The sequence below is a fragment of the Paramisgurnus dabryanus genome, chromosome 23, assembly GCF_030506205.2.
Source record: "Paramisgurnus dabryanus chromosome 23, PD_genome_1.1, whole genome shotgun sequence".
Classification (NCBI taxonomy): Eukaryota; Metazoa; Chordata; class Actinopteri; order Cypriniformes; family Cobitidae; genus Paramisgurnus; species Paramisgurnus dabryanus.
The window spans coordinates 28,918,971-28,934,742 of record NC_133359.1 but is presented as its reverse complement, the minus strand read 5'-3'; the positions used below and the strand labels follow the sequence as shown (position 1 = coordinate 28,934,742).

Below are 15,772 nucleotides of genomic sequence, written 5' to 3'. Positions count from 1 at the left end.
TCAAAACCCAAAGACACTGTTGGCATCTGCTGTATTATTTGCTAATTGGATGTCCAGGACACTTTTTTAAATTGGAACTTACATTAATACATTTTGCTTGAAAGCTCTAAATGTTATGTCCAGTACTCTATCTTAAATTTGTTCTCAAATGTCCAGCAGAAACCTTAATCCCACATCAGCTATGAAGACTGCTTCGGGAGACTTATGAACAGTAATAAAATGAACAACCTACTGGCTTTGGAAAGGCAAAAGTGAGTTTGCAGGCTAGAAGTTGCCCACAAACTCTATCAGAGATAAAGAAGTGATTACTTGTCAAATGAGAAGGCCACTTGAGCCTTGTTGGAATTGAACCTGGGTCTCCCATATGGGAGAACTAGTGCTCTAACACCTAGACTACAGAGGATGTGTTGAAGAAGGGCTGCTAAAATCTGGTCCTGTGTATTGCTGCCTATGTTCAAACTGTTGGCTGGCTGGTAAAGTCAGAGTCAAACCCACAAATACATGAAAACTATCAGATCTAAAGATTTGTTTTCTTCTTTCAAAACCCAAAGACACTGTTGGCATCTCCTGTATTATTTGCTTATTGGATGTCCAGGACTCTTTCTTAAATTGAAACTTACATGAATACATTTTGCTTTAAAGCACCAAATGTTATGTCCAGTACTCTATCTTAAATTTGATTTCAAATGTCCAGCAGAAACCTTAAGCCCACATCAGCTATGAAGACTGCTTCAGGAGACATAGGAACAGTAATAAAATGAACAACCTACTGGCTTTGGAAAGGCAAAAGTGAGTTTGCAGGCTAGAAGTTGCCCACAAACTCTATCAGAGATAAAGAAGTGATTACTTGTCAAATGAGAAGGCCACTTGAGCCTTGTTGGAATTGAACCTGGGTCTCCCATATGGGAGAACTAGTGCTCTAACCACTAGACTACAGAGGATGTTTTGAAGCCAGGCTGCCAAAATCTGGTCCTGTGTATTGCTGCCTATGTTCACACTGTTGGCTGGCTTTTACAGTCAGAGTCAAACCCACAAATACATGAAAACTATCAGATCTAAAGAAGATTTGTTTTCTTCTTTCAAAACCCAAAGACACTGTTGGCATCTGCTGTATTATTTGCTAATTGGATGTCCAGGACTCTTTCTTAAATTGAAACTTACATGAATACATTTTGCTTGAAAGCTCTAAATGTTATGTCCAGTACTCTATCTTATATTTGATCTCAAATGTCCAGCAGAAACCTTAATCTCACATCAGCTATGAAGACTGCTTCAGGCGACATAGGAACAGTAATAAAATGAACAACCTACTGGCTTTGGAGTGACAAAAGTGAGTTTGCAGGCTAGAAGTTGCACTCAAACTGTATAAGAGATAAAGAAGTGCCTCCTTGTGAATGGAGAAGGCCACTTGAGCCTTGTTGGAATTGAACCTGGGTCTCACATATGGGAGAACTAGTGCTCTAACCCCTAGACTACAGAGGATGTGTTGAACCAGGTTGTCAAAATCTGGTCCTGTGTATTGTTGCCTATGTTCAAACTGTTGGCTGGCTGGTACAGTCATAGTCAAACCCACAAATACATGAAAAGTATCAGATCTAAAGAAGATTTGTTTTCTTCTTTCAAAACCCAAAGACACTGTTGACATCTCCTGTATTATTTGCTAATTGGATGTCCAGGACTCTTTCTTAAATTGAAACTTACATGAATACATTTTGCTTGAAAGCTCTAAATGTTATGTCCAGTACTCTATCTTATATTTGATCTCAAATGTCCAGCAGAAACCTTAATCCCACATCAGCTATGAATACTGCTTCAGGAGACATAGGAACAGTAATAAAATGAACAACCTACTGGCTTTGGAATTACAAAAGTGAGTTTGCAGGCTAGAAGTTGCCCACAAACTGCATAAGAGATAAAGAAGTGACTGCTTGTGAATGGAGATGGCCACTTGAGCCTTGTTGGAATTGAACCTGGGTCTCCCATATGGGAGAACTAGTGCTCTAACCCCTAGACTACAGAGGATGTGTTGAAGCCAGGCTGCCAAAATCTGGTCCTGTGTATTGCTGCCTATGTTCAAACTGTTGGCTGGCTGGTACGGTCATACTCATAGTCAAACCCACAAATACATGAAAACTATCAGATCTAAAGAAGATTTGTTTTCTTCTTTCAAAACCCAAAGACACTGTTGGCATCTGCTGTATTATTTGCTAATTGGATGTCCAGGAACTCTTTCTTAAATTGAAACTTACATGAATACATTTTGCTTTAAAGCACCAAATGTTATGTCCAGTACTTTATCTGATATTTGATCTCAAATGTCCAGCAGAAACCTTAAGCCCACATCAACTATGAAGACTGCTTCAGGAGACATAGGAACAGTAATAAAATGAACAACCTACTGGCTTTGGAATTACAAAAGTGAGTTTGCAGGCTAGAAGTTGCCCACAAACTGTGTAAGAGATAAAGAAGTGACTCCTTGTGAATGGAGATTGCCACTTGAGCCTTGTTGGAATTGAACCTGGGTCTCCCATATGGGAGAACTAGTGCTCTAACCCCTAGACTACAGAGGATGCGTTGAAGCCAGGCTGCCAAAATCTGGTCCTGTGTATTGCTGCCTATGTTCAAACTGTTGGCTGGCTGGTACAGTCATAGTCATAGTCAAACCCACAAATACATGAAAACTATCAGATCTAAAGAAGATTTGTTTTCTTCTTTCAAAACCCAAAGACACTGTTGGCATCTGCTGTATTATTTGCTAATTGGATGTCCAGGACTCTTTCTTAAATTGAAACTTACATGAATACATTTTGCTTTAAAGCACCAAATATTATGTCCAGTACTCTATCTTAAATTTGATTTCAAATGTCCAGCAGAAACCTCAAGCCCACATCAGCTATGAAGACTGCTTCAGGAGACATAGGAACAGTAATAAAATGAACAACCTACTGGCTTTGGATTGACAAAAGTGAGTTTGCAGGCTAGAAGTTGCCCACAAACTCTATAAGAGATAAAGAAGTAACTCCTTGTGAATGGAGAAGGCCACTTGAGCCTTGTTGGAATTGAACCTGGGTCTCCCATATGGGAAAACTAGTGCTCTAACACCTAGACTATAGGGGATGTGTGTAGCCAAGCTGCCAAAATCTGGTCCTGTGTATTGCTGCCTATGTGCAAACTGTTGGCTGGCTGGTACAGTGAGAGTCAAACCCACAAATACATGAAAACTATCAGATCTAAAGAAGATTTGTTTGCTTCTTTCAAAACCCCAAAACACTGTTGGCATCTGCTGTATTATTTGCTAATTGGATGTCCAGGACTCTTTCTTAAATTGAAACTTACATGAATACATTTTGCTTTAAAGCACCAAATATTATGTCCAGTACTCTATCTTAAATTTGATCTGAAATGTCCAGCTAAAACCTTAAGCCCACATCAGCTATGAAGATTGCTTCAGGGGACATAGGAACAGTAATAAAATGAACAACGTACTGGCTTTGGAAAGGCAAAAGTGAGTTTGCAGGCTAGAAGTTGCCCACAAACTCTATCAGAGATAAAGAAGTGATTACTTGTCAAATGAGAAGGACACTTGAACCTTGTTGGAAAAGAAAATGCATCTCCTGTATATATAACCATTTATAGTATAAGCATAACTGTGGTATCATTAGATAGAAGACACTTTGAGCTTCATTTTCCATGTTTCAAAATTATTTTAAGATAAAAATGTAAAAAGTTAGAGAGGCTGAAGTACATTGTAATAAAACATCTTTTTTAAAGTGCCCATATTATGAAAAACTCACTTTTTCTGGGTTTTTGGGTGTTCTTTTGTGTCTCTGATGCTCCCAGACGCATATAAAGTTGGAAAAAATTTTGAGCGAGATACAGGTTTCTAAATGTCCTCTGCCTTGACTCTCAGATTCCCCGGTTTGAAATCGAGCGATGTTGTGACGTAACAAAAAATGTCGTCACATGCCATTTGAATATTTCCGCCCACCACCTCAATACCCAGGTCTCCACCCACCAGGTAGCTACGGCAGTCACTTGCTGATTTCTTACTCGTTAACATGTCTCACGGAAAGTGTTCTGTTGTTGGCTGTAAAGTGATGTCCGCATCACTCCATCGTGTCCCTGCCGCAGAGGACAGAAGAGCGGCATGGATAGAATTCATTTATGATGGCGACGTCCCTGCTACAGTTGGGAAAATATTGTTTGTGTGTTCTTGCCACTTTGAGCCTGGTTGTTTCTCCAACTTCGGTCAGTACAATGCAGGATTGGCCAAGAAATTACTCCTGAAAGAGAACGCGATTCCAACCCTGCGTGTAATACCCGCAGACGAGGGACATGTAAGTAGTTATTTACAATTTATTTCGTACATGAGGGTGAAAAAGTGTGTTTGTTTTAGAGAACGAGGGGGCTAACCGCTATGCTAACGTTAGTTTGTTTGCAGCGTGGTTTCTCCTGCAAAGCCAGTGACCATCTAACTTACTGTACTTTTCGAAAGTTATAAGAAATATTTAACTGCTTTATTTCACAATTCTACATTAACTTAATTACGAAGTAATCGTTTATAAACGGGAATATGTTACCGTTGTACGGGACAAAACGAATGTATTGACTCTTACGAAAATTAGTCATGGTTTCATTGTGGTAAAAGTGTAGTAGCCATGTTTTTTTGGTGTATTGATTACTATCAGCAATACCATGGCTTTACTACACTAACCATGGATTAACTAACTTTTGTCAAAAACATGGTTATTTTGTGGTTACTGTGGTTTTAATACAGTAACCATAGTTAATTGGTTTTACTGTAGTTAAACCATGGTTAATTTTCGTAAGGGGAGACTGCTACATCACATCAGAATTTACACTTGAAGCTAATCATTATATGTAATGAGTTTGTTCTCCTGGAATATATTTGTTATTGATACTTGTTTGCTTGATTTGTCTGTTGGCATAATAAATAATGTTGATGGCATTTCTCTTTTTTTATATAGGCCAGTACATCACAACAAACTAACCTCACAAGAGAAATTGGCTGCCAGACCGAGCCCGCTGAACGACGTAGTGTTGGCACACAACTGTCATCTAGGACTCTTTCACATTACAAAAGTGAAGGTTTGTAGTTTTATAGATTGCAAATAGCTTTTGATCAAGTGTTACAGTAGGCTTACTGCTTGGATTTATACTGACAGTACTGTGATATTTTACTCCTAAAATGCCTTTTTTCTGTGCTGAAGGACATCGCAAAACTCAGTCCCCACTACCAGACGTCCTCTTTGGAGTCGTTCCATAGCGTCATCCTACGGTTCGCTCCCAAAAATGTGGTCTATCCATATCTAGGAATGCTGTGCAGGTAAATGTAACGGTTTACTTTTTGAGAACATTAACCAATTTCTTGCAGTTGTTTTCACATTTTGTTTTCTTTTTACTGCCTAAGACTTTACCTGGCTGCACTGCATTATAATGAGAATGCTGATCGAGGACAAGCCACCACATCATCAGGGGATCCTCGTTTTAAACTGAGCTTTCCAAAATCCAGGAAGGGAAAGTGCAGAGCCAGACCAGTGAAGACGGAGGCAACATTCCGTAATTTTATTTTATTCTCAATCAAATAAACAATTACATATAATGCTACAATACTGTCCACACAATAAATAAAATATAAATTGGTCATTATGCATCATCTCTAAAAAAACAATTAGGAACATGAAAATGCACACAATATTACAACGTTCAATACCTGAGAAAATACACTGCAAAATGTCAAAATTTGAACAGTTGTGGAACAGTGTAGTAATGTTCGTGTGTGTGTGTGTCACAGGGTATGCTGATGACTTGATGGACCTGATCATGGAGAAAGTCTTTGTCGACCCATCATCATATAGAGACGAGATCCTGAATATAAACATCCCGCCGGACCTGTCATCACAATATGAGCATCCAGACATGGATGAAGTCATCGCCACGTATGTCTCCAGATTCAATTGAGAGGTGGTAGTTTGAAGCCTCCATATGTTCCCTGGGCATCTGGAAACTCCCGTCGGATCCGAAGTACCACACATGAAGGGATCACTACCCTTATCTTCCAACCAAGGAAGCCCCAGCACCAGCTCACAAAGCTTCTATAGGCTAGAAACCTGTAACGACTGAGAAAAATGTACATTGGTAATCAACGGGTTCTATAATGTCTGTGTTTACATTTATGTAATATGGATTCTGTGAATCTGTCAACACTGTATTTGTCAAATGACAATAGTCAATAAATGTTTATTTTATCTGTAAAATGTTTCTTGTGAGTTTATATTATACTTATAGTTACAGTATTTGCATTTGGAAATACTAGGCTATATCCTAAAGACATGATCGAAAATAATGGAATTGGCTACCTATATTTATGTTATTACGTATAAAACTTACTGTTCTATCCCACGTAGCCGTAACGGACCGTAGTCAGCCCTGTAAATGTTGCATGCATTCTGAAGTGAGAACACATTTAGGCAGACAGGTTCAAAACCTGGATGATCCACCATACATGTTGGCCTTTCCTCCAGCTGCTGTAGTCGTCTTGTAACCTATTTGCATAACATAAGGTAAGTATCTTCAGTGGGATGTTGTCTGCAACCATATGTAACAAACATGTATGAAAGATAATGTTACCTGTTGCACCTCCTGGCAGCATATGTTCTCAGGCTCTGATGGCATTATTCCACAATTTCCACATGTGCACCTAAAAAACGTATACAATAAGAGTCATGCATGTATTAATCTAAAGAAATAAGAAACTTGATATTTACAAACATTAATAGCACCCACGTATTACATTTGAACGAGTTTGCTCTACCTACATAGTAATTTTACTCAACCTGAGGTAAATACGTGAATAGTCAGTATGTTAGACTATATTGTGTTTACTATGCAAATACATCTGCACGACAATTTGAAACTACAGCTAAAACCGATAAGTTGACGTTTTGTGAACAATAAAATTTCAGTTTATTTATAAGTTATGTGTGTTTCACAGGTGACGGTTTGTAAGGGCGGAACCAAAAGCATGGAAGACGATGGTTCCGCCCGGACGCTTTACTCGGAACACCGGAATTCCGGGGTTTCCCCGAAGACGAAATCAAGCCTGATTTCGCCCAGGTGGGGATAATTTACACAGCGGTTGCTGATAGGCTGATGAGGAGAAGAGGTAGAGAATATAAAGACCTTTGAAGACATCAAACGGTGTGCTTGTGGTGTACTTTGTATACGCTGTGTTGCTGCTTTGCAGACGGACTATGCTGGCTTGATCGTTTCCCTGGGGAAGAGAGAAAGGCACAGTCAGCTAGCGAAGGAATACTGGGAGACTTCATTCGTGAGAGAGCGGACACAGAGCATTCAACAGTGCAGATATTAGAAGTCATTGACAACGAAGAGTGAGTCACAGCTGTAATACTTATCTGTATATTACTTGGAAGAGGAGTTGCTGGGTGTGTGTTTGCCTTGTGTTTGAGGTCCCTGGCCCCACTGGAGAAGGGAGCGTGGGCGAGCCGCGGGGTGACCGGAAGCACGGACGAAGCAATTGGTAGGAAGCACCGTTCTCCAATCGAGCAGTGGCCCTGTGGAAAAAGGAAGCGCAGGTGAGCCAGAGGAGTGATAAACCACACGCCGGGCCTGTGAATAACACACATCTCACTCTCATCGGTGGTCTAGCTATCGCCCAACTATCCTCTCGAGGGAGTCGTAGCCAGGTGGCGAGGGCGATCTAAAAACCACGTGAAGTTGTATAAGAGTGCTGTGGGTGAGTTTCACTGATTGATGGTGTTTACGTTTTACTTGCTGTGTGTATGCTGTGCTTGTAGCGCCCAAACTGCCTAGCCTCGGACGAGTTGCGAGACGACGACATCTGTTGTGGCCTGGGTCCTACGGAGAGTGAGAAAATTAAGCCCTGTGCCCCGGGTGTGTCAACGAGAGCGTCGCTCCTCCAAAGAGCAGACAGTGGTGAAACCCAGTGAGTAACGTGGGAAGTGTACCGTGCGGATTGAGGGTCATAACTGTGTGTGTACTGACCTTTCCAACAGAAGCTCGTGGTGTGCGGGGCCCCGACGAAAGTTCGCCCCAACTCGTGACCCCGGCCGTGGAAGTAGGAGGGGGAGTTCGGGAAGCGTTCGGCTCCGTGCCACTGAGCCCATTAGTCCCTACAACGCCCGGACAGCTTGAGTGGATGGGCGAAGGATCACGGTGCACTGATGCTGTAGCGAAAGTCCACTGTCTGCGAGCGGACGAAGGTCCCCAGTGCTGTGAGTGATATATCCTGTGAGGTGAAATTACCCTGTGCTTATAGTAAACGCTTACCTGTGTTCTAACGAAGGCTCTGTGTGAACGAAGATCCTCAGTGCTGTGAGTAATATATCTTGTGAAGTGAAATTAGCCTGTGCTTATAGCAAACGCTTACCTGTGCTCTAACGAAGGCCCTGTGTGAACGAAGATCCCCAGTGCTGTGAGTAATATATCCTGTGAAGTGAAATTAACCTGTGCTTACAGCAAACACTCACCTGTGTTCTAACGAAGGCTCTGTGTGAACGAAGACCCTCAGTACTGTGAGTAACATACTCTGTGAAGTGAAGTTAATCTGTGCTTATAGCAAATACTGACCTGTGTTCTAACAAAGGCTCTGTGACCGCCTGACGTTGCTAAGCCTTCGATCTACGGCTTTGGATATGTGCAGTCGTGATTTGAACTTGAACTTGAAATTCTACGCTGAACAGCCATGCACGTTCCAGCCGCCAATGAAAGTCTGTCAGGTAACTGGCTGCGTGTGCTGGAAAAGAAGGCGCCGTAGGAGACGAGGCATACTGGCTGGAGTTTTAGTAAAACTTAGGAAACAGAGGATCCTAAACAATGGAGTCAAACCAACGGCAGAGTTGCAGCCTTCTTATCTAATATATGTTCAGCCTGTTATGTCATACCCACTGCGCTGGATTACACGGAAGGAGATGAGATGCGGAGGTGCTGTACTCTCTAATTTGCGCCCTGTGAGACGAGCTGGGACAACGAACCTAAGTGCGGGTTCTTCTCTTAATCGGCCCGTTGAATCAACAATGGTGCTTATGGCTATGTTAAACGCACGCTCAGTTGTTAACAAAACATTCATCTTGAATGACTATTATGTAACACAGGGGCTGGATTTTCTTTTTGTTACTGAAACATGGTTAAATGACGCGGATACGAGCCCTCTTGCTGAACTTTTACCTAATGGATGTAACTATTTAAGCACTCCGAAGAATAATCGTCGGGGCGGAGGCTTAGCTGTTATTTTTAAGAGCACGATGAAGTGCAAGTTATTGCCTGTTGATAGTTACATGAGTTTTGAAGTGCAATTGATGAAGATTGACTTGTCCTCACCAGTGATTTGTGCTTTGATATATAGGCCTCCTGGTTATAATAAGGATTTTATGAATGAATTTTATGAGTTTTTATCTATGATTGTTCCATCCGCGGACAGGATTTTGATTATGGGAGATTTTAATATTCATGTTTGTTGTCCTGATAAACCTATGACTAAAGAATTTATGAATTTAGTAGATTCTTTTAACTTATCTCAATGTGTCTCTGGTCCAACTCACGATCATGGACATACACTTGACTTGGTGTTTTCTTTGGGAATAATGATAGATAATATTTGTGTTGAAGAATGTACTATTTCTGATCATATGCCTATTAGGTTTCATCTTACTTCTGCAACAAATGGACCATGTAACCCATCTTCATCAATCATGTCCAGGGTTATCACTACTTTTACACCCAGTGCATTCTCTACTGCTTTTTCTGATTTGGCCTTTCAAATTGAGCCTACATCTTTGCCCATTGTGGGTCCTGATGAATTGGTCAATTCTTTTAATTGTGTTTGTTCAGAGATTTTAGATAACGTTGCACCTTTTAATAAGAGAAGTAAAAAAGTTCAAAAAGAACCGTGGTTAAATGATGTGACGCGGAATTTGAGGCGGATTTGTCGGCATGAGAGCGTAAGTGGCTGAAAGATAAATTGCAAGTATCTTATGATATTCTTAGAGAGTCTCTATCTAATTATCAAAACGCTGTTAAAGCTGCTAGATCTTCATATTTTGCACGAATTATAGCAAATAATGCACACAATCCAAAGGTATTATTTTCAACCATAGATAAGGTACTGAGGCCGTCTTTTAATATTTTCCCGACCCCGTCTAGGGACCTGTGTGACAGATTTTTAAAATATTTTATTGATAAAGTTGCTCTTATCCGATTGAATATTTGGCCTGTTGGTAGTGATATAATTCATAAAATTAAGTCATCTCATTGTTTAAGTAAATTTGATTCGATTACATTACCGCAGTTGGAAAAAATAATACTCCACCTAAAACCGACTACCTCACTAAATGACGTTCTCCCGTCGCGGTTGTTTAAAGAAGTTGTAGACACTATTGGTTCCAGTGTACTATTGATTATCAATAGTAGTTTATCTCAAGGAATTGTACCAACAGGGTTTAAGCATGCTGTCATTGAACCAGTCTTAAAGAAAATGAGTTTGGACCCAAAGGATTTTAAAAATTTTAGACCTATATCAAAATTGCCTTTTATGAATAAGATTTTAGAGAAAGTTGTCCATAATCAACTTACAGATTTTTTGATGGAAAATAATATAATGGATGTTTTTCAGTCTGGATTTAGAACCAAACATAGCACAGAATCAGCTTTATTAAAGGTGACTAATGATATTTTGTTAGGTATAGACTCTGGAAAAAATGTTGCCTTAATGATGTTGGATTTAAGTGCAGCCTTTGATACCCTGGATCATACAATTCTAATAGAGCGCCTCAGAGATTATGTAGGGATCAATGGCATGGCCCTTAAGTGGTTCTCATCGTATTTGCACGATAGGACATGTTCGGTAAAAATTGGAAACCATGTCTCTGCATCAGCGACAATTTCTTGGGGCGTTCCTCAGGGATCAATTCTTGGTCCGACTTTGTTTTCATTATACATGATACCCCTTGGTTCCATTTTTAAGCAATATAACATCAATTATCACCTGTATGCTGATGATTTACAACTGTATTTTCCATTGGAGTGTGATGGTGGTATATCACTAAGTAAATTTCATAGGTGCTTGACTGAGGTAAAGGGATGGCTAGCAAATAATTTTTTACAATTAAATGACGATAAGACTGAGTTTATTATGTTTGGGAATAAACAGCCTGGGAATAGTTCGGCTGGAAATTGTGGACTATTGACCAATAATATGTGTAGCCATGTAAGAAATCTCGGTGTAATTTTTGACTCTGAAATGCGCTTTGATCGCCAAGTTAATAGCGTCGTGAAATTATCTTTTTTTCAGTTGAGGAAATTGACCAAATTAAAACCAATCCTTTTATACAAGGATTTGGAGATTGTTCTGCATGCCTTTTTATCAACCCGGTTAGATTATTGTAATGCTCTTTATTTAGGCATAAGTGAATCACTGGTTACTCGTCTTCAGTATGTTCAAAATGCTGCAGCGAGATTTTTAACAAATACAAGAAAACGTGATCACATAACACCTGTATTGATAAACCTTCACTGGCTACCGGTTAAATTCAGAATCCAATACAAGGTGTTAACGTTTGTTTTTAAAGCATTACACAATCAAGCTCCTACATACATAAATGATATGTTGATCCCATATCGGTCTCAACGCCAATTACGATCTTCTCAGTATATGCTGCTAACCGTCCCTCGATCTCGATTGAGGCGTAGTGGAGATCGAGCCTTCTCTGTTGCGGCCCCTGCACTTTGGAATGATTTGCCGCTACCACTGAAATCCCTGCCAAGCATGGAGACTTTTAAAAAGGGTTTGAAGACTTACCTATTTTATAAAGCGTTCGGTATCTGATAGGGTTTGGGAACTGTGAGTGATTATGTGTTTGATTTGTGGTGTCATGTGATGATGTTTTGTTTTGTTGTTTGTTTTTAGTATTATTGGAATTTATGTGTAATTTTAAAGCTGTTTTACACTTATGGACAGCACTTTGGTCCATTTTAATGGTTTTGAAAGTGCTTTATAAATAAAAGTTGAGTTGAGTTGAGTTGAGTTGAGTTGCATGCATTCTGAAGTGAGAACACATTTAGGCAGACAGGTTCAAAACCTGGATGATCCACCATACATGTTGGCCTTTCTTCCAGCTGCTGTAGTCGTCTTGTAACCTATTTGCATAACATAAGGTAAGTATCTTCAGTGGGATGTTGTCTGCAACCATATGTAACAAACATGTATGAAAGATAATGTTACCTGTTGCACCTCCTGGCAGCATATGTTCTCAGGCTCTGATGGCATTATTCCACAATTTCCACATGTGCACCTAAAAAACGTATACAATAAGAGTCATGCATGTATTAATCTAAAGAAATAAGAAACTTGATATTTACAAACATTAATAGCACCCACGTATTACATTTGAACGAGTTTGCTCTACCTACATAGTAATTTTACTCAACCTGAGGTAAATACGTGAATAGTCAGTATGTTAGACTATATTGTGTTTACTATGCAAATACATCTGCACGACAATTTGAAACTACAGCTAAAACCGATAAGTTGACGTTTTGTGAACAATAAAATTTCAGTTTATTTATAAGTTATGTGTGTTTCACAGGTGACGGTTTGTGAGGGCGGAACCAAAAGCATGGAAGACGATGGTTCCGCCCGGACGCTATACTCGGAACACCGGAATTCCGGGGTTTCCCCGAAGACGAAATCAAGCCTGATTTCGCCCAGGTGGGGATAATTTACACAGCGGTTGCTGATAGGCTGATGAGGAGAAGAGGTAGAGAATATAAAGACCTTTGAAGACATCAAACGGTGTGCTTGTGGTGTACTTTGTATACGCTGTGTTGCTGCTTTGCAGACGGACTATGCTGGCTTGATCGTTTCCCTGGGGAAGAGAGAAAGGCACAGTCAGCTAGCGAAGGAATACTGGGAAACTTCATTCGTGAGAGAGCGGACACAGAGCATTCAACAGTGCAGATATTAGAAGTCATTGACAACGAAGAGTGAGTCACAGCTGTAATACTTATCTGTATATTACTTGGAAGAGGAGTTGCTGGGTGTGTGTTTGCCTTGTGTTTGAGGTCCCTGGCCCCACTGGAGAAGGGAGCGTGGGCGAGCCGCGGGGTGACCGGAAGCACGGACGAAGCAATTGGTAGGAAGCACCGTTCTCCAATCGAGCAGTGGCCCTGTGGAAAAAGGAAGCGCAGGTGAGCCAGAGGAGTGATAAACCACACGCCGGGCCTGTGAATAACACACATCTCACTCTCATCGGTGGTCTAGCTATCGCCCAACTATCCTCTCGAGGGAGTCGTAGCCAGGTGGCGAGGGCGATCTAAAAACCACGTGAAGTTGTATAAGAGTGCTGTGGGTGAGTTTCACTGATTGATGGTGTTTACGTTTTACTTGCTGTGTGTATGCTGTGCTTGTAGCGCCCAAACTGCCTAGCCTCGGACGAGTCGCGAGACGACGACATCTGTTGTGGCCTGGGTCCTACGGAGAGTGAGAAAATTAAGCCCTGTGCCCCGGGTGTGTCAACGAGAGCGTCGCTCCTCCAAAGAGCAGACAGTGGTGAAACCCAGTGAGTAACGTGGGAAGTGTACCGTGCGGATTGAGGGTCATAACTGTGTGTGTACTGACCTTTCCAACAGAAGCTCGTGGTGTGCGGGGCCCCGACGAAAGTTCGCCCCAACTCGTGACCCCGGCCGTGGAAGTAGGAGGGGGAGTTCGGGAAGCGTTCGGCTCCGTGCCACTGAGCCCATTAGTCCCTACAATGCCCGGACAGCTTGAGTGGATGGGCGAAGGATCACGGTGCACTGACGCTGTAGCGAAAGTCCACTGTCTGCGAGCGGACAAAGGTCCCCAGTGCTGTGAGTGATATATCCTGTGAGGTGAAATTACCCTGTGCTTATAGTAAACGCTTACCTGTGTTCTAACGAAGGCTCTGTGTGAACGAAGATCCTCAGTGCTGTGAGTAATATATCTTGTGAAGTGAAATTAGCCTGTGCTTATAGCAAACGCTTACCTGTGCTCTAACGAAGGCCCTGTGTGAACGAAGATCCCCAGTGCTGTGAGTAATATATCCTGTGAAGTGAAATTAACCTGTGCTTACAGCAAACACTCACCTGTGTTCTAACGAAGGCTCTGTGTGAACGAAGACCCTCAGTACTGTGAGTAACATACTCTGTGAAGTGAAGTTAATCTGTGCTTATAGCAAATACTGACCTGTGTTCTAACGAAGGCTCTGTGTGAACGAAGATCCCCAGTGCTGTGAGTAATATATCCTGTGAAGCGAAATTAACCTGTGCTTATAGCAACCACTTGCTTGTGTTTTAACGAAAGGCTCTGTGTGAACGAAGACCCTCAGTACTGTGAGTAACATACTCTGTGAAGTGAAGTTAGCCTGTGCTTATAGCAACAACTTACCTGTGTTCCAACGAAGGCTCTGTGTGAACGAAGACCCTCTGTGAACGAAGAACCCCGGGGTTGATCCAAGGAGCCACGCAACTAAGACCTGAGGGAAAGAAAGAGAAAGAAGGGTGAGAAGAGTAGCGACCTAGAACAACGTACCACTGCATAACTTTTATTTGATTCTGCCTCCAGGAAGAAGCGGAGCGCGCCACGGATTCTCGGACTAGAGCCCCAAAAGAGCCCCTGTCCCCAGTCTTTGTCCCAAGTGGCCCTGGAGGCGAGAAGAAGACTCCTTAGTTTTAAATTGCCCTTTCCCCCTTCCCCCTTTCCTTTTAAATATTTAATAAAGTTTATTTTAACTGTAGTTACTCGTCTGTCTGGTCATTGGGGTGGTCTTGGGAAACTCCTCGAGGTGGAAGAGTTGAGAGGGGCGTGACCTTTAGTTATTCGGGTACGCCCCCGGCCGTGACAGATTTGGCGTAGTCGGCAGGATTCCACCTCGACTTGAGCGACCAAGGCTCTCCAATGGCCGACGACGAGTTGCCCGAAGCCCCACCCCGTGTTGTGCCTGAAAGGCCAGAAACGCCACCCCGTGCCATGCCCGTGTTCCTGGGAAACCCCTGGGTGCAGAAGTACAGTGGGGTCGAGTCCGAGATCCGTTTAACTGAGTGGAGGGCCCAGATCGAGTATTTGGCCGGCCTTCAGGGGCTGAGTACTAGTCAACAGCAGCAATTTGTGTTAAACTCACTAGAAGGAGAAGCCCGGGAGAAGTACAAGCCGCCCCCGAGGCCGTTCGAACGACCGCCCAGACCATATTCCACTTCCTTACCGAACAGTATGGTGATACTACCCCTGTGGCCGTCCTGAGGGTGCAGTTCTTTAACTGCAAGCAGGGCCCCCACCAGTCCATTCGAGCCTTCGCCCTGAAGCTGCGTGAGCAGTATGCACGCCTGCAGCGACGTCAAGATCATGGGTTGGGAGACGAGGAGACCCTGTTAAGGGACCAGTTTCTGCTAGGGCTCCGAGAGGGCCCCCTCCGTCAAAACCTCCGAGTACAGTTTAGAAGAGACCCTGAACTTACGTTCGATGATCTAAAAAAGGAGGCCATGGCCTTGGAAGGTGACCAAGTGGAAGTAAGGGAGGCCCCCGTATGTGCAGCAGTGAGTGGCCCGGTGGCGTCCTCGGAGGTAGCAGACTGGAAACAAACATTGAAGACGGAGCTCCTGAAGGATGTGCGAGACCAGATGGCCGAATTAACTAAGGCCCTAGTAGGAGAGCTGCGCCTGGGACCAGGAAGGAGGGAAGAGGGGCCCGCCCCCCGAGAAC

The 15,772-nt window shown here is 42.4% G+C and overlaps 1 protein-coding gene across 1 annotated transcript; it reads right to left on the bottom strand.

The window, feature by feature from the left end:
* Positions 1–5,696: 5,696 nt before the first annotated feature.
* LOC135781696 (P2X purinoceptor 7-like) lies at positions 5,697–6,790 on the bottom strand. The gene is made up of 3 exons (XM_065292299.1): positions 6,652–6,790; positions 6,412–6,566; positions 5,697–6,140 (listed from the first exon to the last, which is right to left on the bottom strand). The coding sequence occupies exons 1-3, from the start codon at positions 6,694–6,696 to the stop codon at positions 5,975–5,977; spliced, it is 366 nt and encodes a 121-aa protein (XP_065148371.1). The 5' UTR covers positions 6,697–6,790; the 3' UTR covers positions 5,697–5,974.
* Between the last annotated feature and the right edge of the window lie 8,982 nt (positions 6,791–15,772).

Excerpts from the sequence above, each read along its gene's own strand:
- LOC135781696 (XM_065292299.1), bottom strand. The coding sequence starts at position 6,696 with ATGCCATCAGAGCCTGAGAACATATGCTGCCAGGAGGTGCAACAG. Across the intron at positions 6,567-6,651 it reads GCTGCCAGGAGGTGCAACAG|GTTACAAGACGACTACAGCA; the intron begins GTAACATTATCT and ends TTATGCAAATAG. Across the intron at positions 6,141-6,411 it reads CGGCTACGTGGGATAGAACA|TCGTTACAGGTTTCTAGCCT; the intron begins GTAAGTTTTATA and ends CATTTTTCTCAG.